This window comes from Vollenhovia emeryi, unplaced genomic scaffold (genome assembly GCF_000949405.1).
Source record: "Vollenhovia emeryi isolate VEMERY1.0 unplaced genomic scaffold, V.emery_V1.0 DF939568.1, whole genome shotgun sequence".
Classification (NCBI taxonomy): Eukaryota; Metazoa; Arthropoda; class Insecta; order Hymenoptera; family Formicidae; genus Vollenhovia; species Vollenhovia emeryi.
The window spans coordinates 25789-33354 of NW_011966798.1; the positions used below are offsets into that span (position 1 = coordinate 25789).

General features: G+C 39.3%; 1 protein-coding gene across 4 annotated transcripts; it reads right to left on the bottom strand.

Moving 5' to 3' along the window:
- Window positions 1-1403: 1403 nt before the first annotated feature.
- On the bottom strand, window positions 1404-5913 carry LOC105557205 (serine/arginine repetitive matrix protein 2). 4 transcript variants are annotated; one of them, XM_012004392.1, is made up of 5 exons: window positions 5813-5913; window positions 4013-4213; window positions 3068-3828; window positions 2731-2879; window positions 1404-1950 (listed from the first exon to the last, which is right to left on the bottom strand). In XM_012004392.1, exons 3-5 carry the CDS (start codon window positions 3824-3826, stop codon window positions 1545-1547), a joined length of 1314 nt encoding a protein of 437 aa, XP_011859782.1. In that variant the 5' UTR covers window positions 3827-3828; window positions 4013-4213; window positions 5813-5913; the 3' UTR covers window positions 1404-1544. The 4 variants fall into 4 exon arrangements, with proteins under 4 accessions (XP_011859782.1, XP_011859781.1, XP_011859780.1 ...); XM_012004391.1 differs by having other exon boundaries at window positions 5783-5906; XM_012004390.1 differs by lacking the exon at window positions 5813-5913 and adding an exon at window positions 4440-5349.
- Window positions 5914-7566: the final 1653 nt, after the last annotated feature.

A 7566-nucleotide genomic window follows, 5' to 3' on the forward strand; every position in this document is an offset into this window, starting at 1 on the left:
TGCTATCTGGGTGGAAAAACCGACTTTTAGTAATTTTTCAGAAACCCTTCTATTAAGTTTCAAGTGTAAGAATCGCGGACATTTTACTGTTTCATAGCTGTCTCAGAGCTATTGCAGAAACATTTTGTGATATTTCTGAAATATTTCTAAGAGATTTTTGTAACCTTACAGAAATCTTTCTATAAGCTTTCAAGTGTAAGAATCGCGGACATTTTACTGTTCCAGAGCTGTCTCAGAGCTATTGCAGAAACATTTTGCAATATTAAATTTATGAAACGTTTCAATCTATCACATGAAATATTTCTGAAATATTTCTGAAAGGTTTTTGTGCTGTATGGGTCTCAAGAAGCAGTTTTTTGGGGGGAACTTTAATGCATTATTTTAGTTTAGGTTTAGGGTTAGGGAGGATTTGAGACCTAGGGCTCGATTCTCGAATTCATTCGAAAGAGAAACGTACGCGAAAATTCTGTTTTTACAGAAAAGTTGTAAGCTGATCGGCTGTTCGCATGGTTTTTGACCAATCGACTTGCAACTTTTCTGCAAGAGCAGAATTTTCGCATACGTATCTCTTTCGAGTGAATTCGAAAATCGAGCCCCTGATGAAGCAACTCTGACTTCGGATTCGTATTCAGCGGGTCAAAATACTTAAAAAAACATGTTCATATTACTTTAGTTCCGCAGACCGAGGGGTGAGTAGGTCTAGCAAAAGTGCCCATTTCGTGAAATAATGAGTTTTTGAGGTTAGGGACGATATATCTAGCAATTGTGCAATTCTGACCTTGGATTTAGATTTAGCGGATCAAAATACATAATACACCTATCTGGTCTTAGGCCCAGACAACTTTGTTTTGGTAGGGCTGTGTAATTATTGCAAAAAATATACCAATTGAAAAATAAGTATGTTTAATTCTTAGTTACAAAAATATTTAATATATTTGATTTCAAACGTAAGTAAAAGTCAAAACTAGAACAAATATCAATAAACTATTAAGAATACTCTTAAAAGTCGCCAGCCACAAATATCAATAACTAATCTGTATGAATATTGTTTTAATCTATCCATCGTCGTTCAACTTTGACCTTACAATCAGTTTAATTCATCTTTTCTCTTTCTGTCACCTTAGAAACAATGAATAAATTAAAGAAAAAGTGAAACAACATTGATGAAAACTGGGGTAAATTCTTTTCTACAAATAAATTATTTCTTGTTTTTATCTATTTTATTTTTAATTAGTTCAAAAACATCACTTTTTTATAATGCAACATGAGCAATTAACGCACAAAATGAAGAGAATATTTAGTCATTATATTTTACAAACAAAATTTTAAGTATTTAAATATTGAAAGCAATAAAATGTAATACATAATCTCGGAAACTCTTAACTATGTTTCAAACCGTGGGATTTCTTGTTTTGCAATCATCCTTTTTATTACGATACATAGCTTATACGTACATACATATTTCTTGTATATTCTATAGATATCACTGTATATTTTGTCAATAAGTCGAGCGTAAGTTGTAACAGAGATTTGTGTTGCGTATTTTAATGAGTAGCGTTATTGCGTCGTCCTCGTCTCTTGCGAGTACCGCCAGACGAACGATTTGACGAGGCCCACTGCTCGTAGAAACGTTCAGCTTCAAGCCATTCCTGATACTTGTACCACCATTCTTCCCATTTAATATAATCATCAAGAGTGAGGTCACGTAGGTATCCCCTTGCCTTGTAATAATCATATCGCACACGCACATCATCCCAACACTCCAAACCTCTTGGTCCTTGTGCCAGAAGCGATTCGGGATAATGCCCAGGAGGTGGCGAATCGTATCCTAGACGTGCAATTCTCTCCTCACCTTCTATGACGACTTTCATTGCATTTTCGCCATCTTTTGTGATGCGCATATTTTCCATGTCCCTGCGATCCACGCTCCATTGCGCCATTTTACCAAATCTATGATATAAAATCATAATTATACAGGGTGAGGAAAAAGTATGGAAACCCTAAATATCTCAGAAACTACGCATTTTAGAAAGATATGTTTCAGACAAAAGTTGTAAGGTTGAAGAAGGTCTATTTGCTGATCTTATCAGTTTGACTTTACATGGTCAGAGGTTATCTCAAATTTTTTAAATAAAACTCCCTATTTTTTATTGTATATTCCTGTAGCCCTCGCCGAGACGTTTCCAAAACACTACAATAAAACTTCTTTTGGTTAAGAAGTTCCTGAGATATTTTAAAATTTGTCAGGATACTTTTTAATACAAAATATGAAATATCTCGTAAGGTAGAGAAAGATCCGGCCATCTAAGACAAGTTCGGAAAAGATCCGATCATCTAAGGCATATTTTGTATTAAAAAGTATCTTGACAAATTTTAAAATATCTTAGGAAATTCTTAACCAAAAGAAGCTTTGCTGTAGTGTTTTGGAAACGTCTCGACGAGGGCTATAAGAATATACAATAAAAACTAGGCAGTCCCATTCAAAAAATTCAAGGTAACCTTGTCCTGACCTTGGCGACGCCATGTAAAGTCAAACTGATAAGATCAGTAAATAGACCTTTTTCAACCTTACAACTTTTGTCTGAAACATTTCTTTCTAAAATGCGTAGTTTCCGAGATATTTTGGGTTTCCATACTTTTTCCTCATTCTGTATAGAAAAACTAGAATCAAAATACTTGAATATTGCAAACTTATTTGAGTTTTGTAATACTGAATTATTTTGTTAATACCGTTCAGATAATGTCATTTTTGGTGGCCCGACATGAGATGTAGTCGAGGAACTGTCGCTATCGTCGCTAGGTGAAGATTCCGGTGGAGGCCGCATTATCGATGTTCCATGACTTGTATGTGTTTTTTCTACTTTTACTGGTTTACGTATCTGCATAATTTTGTAATACATGTATCTAGCATCTAAGGAACTATCAATAATTTTATAATTTTATATTTACTACAAATACAAAACATTTGCTAGAAAATATCTCTACATGATTTGATTAATTGTCATAAGTCCTCCCACAAAATAAACAGAAAAAAATGAGGATTAAAGAACGATAACAAAGCTATTACCAATGATATAGGTTCTGGTACTCGCGGATCCTCTGGTAATCTGCTGTGATGCTTTTCTTTACGGCGAACCTTGGTTTCTTTCTCCTTGATGTTCTTGTAATCCTTTTGATGACGCAGCTGCGGTTGTGGTGCCGGCGGTGGTGTACGTGGTCGCGGTAGAGGTGGCGACCGTGGTCTCGTGCGCGGCTGTAAGGCTCGCGAACTGGACGCGATTACCTCTTTGGGATGTGCCCTAGTTCGTACCGGACTGATTGATCTCGAGTGCGAGCGAGATGGCGGTGCGACGCGCCGTCGCTCTTTCGGCGAGCAAACGGAGCATGATCTATCGGAACAGGTACTACCCGTGCTAGAGCTGCGGGTGGCCGGTCTATTTTTATTGTGCTCGCGGGAAGTACGTTCACGCGGCGATCGTGGACTTCTCGTTCGAGGACTGCGCGGTCGTGGACTATGGGGACTACGAGATCTCGGACTTCTTGGACTCTTGGGGTGTCCTCTGCTAGGTTCGCTGCTGCTGCCAACGTACAACTCCTTGTATCCACTGTGACGCCATCTGTTTGGATCTCGCTCCTCCGCTTCCAATAGCTTTTTATTCCAGTAGCTCGACTGCGATTCGCGTGCCTTTCGCATCACATTGTCAATCTCTTTCCGCTTGCTCGAACTTTCACCATGTGGCCTGGATTGTGATACGCTCGTATCCATTCGTAACCTGCTTGAATTACTGCTACCGCCTCTTCTTCTGTCATAATCTCGTGACGACATCTCTAGGGAATTAATTTTAGAGGAATTAAATGTTTATATTGCATTAATATATAATAAAAAGTTATAAAATTAATTTTTTACAAAATGATACAAAACATTGATTAAATGTGTTTAATGTAAAATAAATAATTTTGGAAACATTAGATATGAAATTGATACATGTATAAAATTATAAAACATATTTACCTTATAAGTAAAGATACAAGATGGAAGACGAAGATAGAGCAAAAAAAAAATCTTGTCACCTAGGCACACCAGTGCAGTAATGCAGGGATTGATATTTAATCCTTCATACGCCGCATCTGTAAGGACAATGTTCCAACCTGCCGCAAACGCGCCGAAAGACCATTGGATGCGTCAGAAGCACGTCCTTAAGACTCGACTGACCTAGGTGAAAAATTCTACGCGTCACAAGTCTGGCACAAACGTTATTCAAAAGTTGAGAGACGTTAAAAGTTAGCAATCTTTAAAGAGAATTTTTGGGGGGATTTTGTTTTCTCACGTGAATCCGAATTTTTTTTTTGCGACAGTCCACAAGCATGTGTGCAAGATACGTCTTCGTTGCGAAGCGCGCATCGCCGACATGCGATGCTTTACCATCGGTGTCACTCACCGCGTGTCCATGAGATCCATGCGTGCCGCGGATGATTCCGCACGCGAGTTAAATCGCGATCAGAGTTCCGCGGGAGGGAAACTCAAGATTATCGGCGGACGGGCGCGCGCGCGGAATCGCCGACGACCCCGGGGTCACGAACCGCGAGAATCGGACGTCGCAATGTAGACGATCGCGATTGCGACGTCGCGCGCTTGTCTCCGGGTGTACGGCCCGAGTGACCCGCCGCGTCGGCAACAGTGGCACTCGCGGCGACAGCGGATGTGGCGCGTCAATTTAACATCAACGCTTAACCGACCGGACAAATCCGTGGTCGATAGGATTCGGCCCGTGCCACGTGAACGAGCATCATCCTTGTAGGCATCGCCCTCGTGACGGCGGCAGAAGGCAGGGCACATCGCCGGCCGATTCGTTGGCACTCGCGACGCGACTCTCTACTCCGACCTCTTCTATGGATGTCTGTCCCTTTACTAGCGGGACACAATATCACTTGTTTAACGCGACGTTCGGAATATCGGCCGGTGCCGCACAGTTACCGCATACGTCGAGGCTCCTGCGCAGGCCTCGAAGAACCGCGCGACGAACGTATGCGGTCCCGATAGAAGGCGACACTGTGCTCGAGGCGTTACCCGGGTAACGCTGCGACGTGAACCCCTGGCTGCGGCGGGATGCCTCGGGAGAGAATCGCCCGTTCGAGGAGAGAGCCTGACGATTGGTGTAGAGCGCGTGCGCGCACTCACTTGCCCGCTCGACCGCGTTAAGCTCTCCTCGCACCATTTTGTAAAACCGAAGGTCGACGGCGTCTTTTTTTCGTCTCCACTCTTTCTCTCTTCCTCTCACGCATATCCTCTTTCTCACTCGCTCACTCATTTATTACACACACACCGCACTCACACACTCTTTCTTTCTTTCTCTCTCGCACACACACACACACTCTCTCTCTCTCTCTCTCTCTCTCTCTCTCTCTCTCTCTCTCTCTCTCTCTCAGCTTCCTGCTTCGCGCACCAGATTCTCTTCTCTTCTCTCTCCCTCTCCCTCCGACCCCCTCCCTCCCTTCTAGTATCTCAAAATCTTGCCGTCACAGAACTTCGATTATTATGTAAATTATGAAATTTGGATGCGTCAGTTTATCTTGCGCGTGCAAGCAAGTTTATTCACGACGACGTTGATTCGTTAAAACTTCCGAACGGATGGAACGGCGGGCGACACGGCATTCAGTACGACACCAAAAATCAATTGCTCAAATCTTAGCGTATGCCTCGCGCGACCCGATTCGATCCGCGAGTGGATACGCTTTTTGTCGAAAGTCCCGCGTCTATCACGCGGGACGAACGGACACTCACTTTTCTTAACGCGACGACCCGATTACTTGCATTTTCTGGCACGTATCCCGGCGATTCGCTCTCGCGTGATGTCGAATATGTTCACAATGGACTTTTATAGGAGAGGTTCTCCTCTCTGTCACTTAGCCATTAACCATCGAGCGTGAAAAGATAGATGGCGAACTGGGTTCTCCGTCGCTGCAGCATAGCACCAGCACCACTACATCATGAGTATAACCATACCCAGTAGGGTCACTCCTTGCATTGTGCGGTGCCACATTTTTAGTGCGCATGCGTGAGTCGTACAATTTAAGATATGGCTGCGCGCATATCCCTCTTATAACATATAACATATAAACAATATAAACTATAACCTATATGTGATATATATTTTGTGATAGATTAGGGAAAAGTGATATATAATTACAAATACAATATTTCTAATGTAAAAGGATATAATAATACATATAATGATAATGAGTAAGAAAGGTGGATGTTGTGCAATGAAAAATTGTCCAAATATTTCTGGTCGATTGCCTGGGCTCAGTTTTTTTTCCTTTCTGCGAGATCCAGAAAGGTTAGAGTAAGAGTAATAGAAATATTAAATTTTTGTTATAAAATTCATTTGATAACTACTAAGTTTATTTACTGTGCTATGTACTTAGCTATGTAAACATATTTATATATATATTTGGATTTTTTCAGATCTAGTTTATGGTTAAGAAATTGTGGGCGTATTATTGAAACTTCAATAGAAAATTTACATAAAAATTATCGTGTTTGTGAAAATCATTTCGAATTATCTATGTTTTTAAATGATTTAAAAAACCGGTTGCAGCCACATGCATTTCCAATACCATTAGATAATCATTTAATACAGTCGAATTCATTGTTAATTTCCGACAATCAGATATTTTCAAGTAATGATGGTAAAAACGTTACTAACTTTATTTTTTTTTATTTCTTTGATCTGCCTTAATATAGAAATTTATATTTATTTTGTAGATATACCCGCAACTAGTAGTTCGAGTCAAATTATAAATCAAGAAGAACAAAAGGATCAGCAAATACAGAGTGACTTTATTAGAGAAAGTAAAAAAATACAAACTGATGCTAAATTAACAAGTCATTCGCCACGAAAACAGGCATTCAGAAAGAAGATACGTTTATTGCAAAGGCAATTGAAAAATTTTAAACAACAACATTTAAAACTACAACAAAAATTAAAACAACAAAAAAGCAATATAGTCAGTAAACTTACTTTGGAGGAATATTGCAATGTTACGGATCGATTTGTACCATCGCCCATTGCAGATTTTATAAAGTTTCAAGTCCGTCTGCATCATAAACCATCTAAAAGTAGAAGGTATTCCTTTGAATTTAAAAAATTTTGTCTAGATTTATATTTTAGTGGCTCTAAAACTTATAAGCTTTTATGCAAACAGTTTGCTCTTCCAAGTCCAAAAACTCTGCAACGCATGATTCAAAATTTAAACATTTCTCCAGGCATACATGATTTTATATTGGATATTTTAAAAACAAAATTAATTAATTCAAACTCTCCTTTGGATAAATATTGTGTTTTATGCATAGACGAAGCATCATTAAAAACAAATTTATATTATAATATAAATTTAGATGAAGTAGTAGGTTTTGAAGATCATGGAGAAGGAAAATCTCGATTACCTGCATGCAACGTTGCGGTTTTTATGTTTAAAGGAATTTGTTATAATTGGAAACAGCCTTTGGCGTATTATTTTCTCAATTCTACGATTTCTGCTAATCAATTAAAAAATATTATAATT

Bases quoted from the DNA above. Each gene is read 5' to 3' on its own strand.
- LOC105557205 (XM_012004392.1), bottom strand. From the start codon at position 3,826: ATGTCGTCACGAGATTATGACAGAAGAAGAGGCGGTAGCAGTAATTCA. The intron at 2,880-3,067 runs GTAATAGCTTTG...AAAATTATGCAG, and splicing joins TACCAGAACCTATATCATTG to ATACGTAAACCAGTAAAAGT. The intron at 1,951-2,730 runs GTATTAACAAAA...TTTATATCATAG, and splicing joins AAAATGACATTATCTGAACG to ATTTGGTAAAATGGCGCAAT.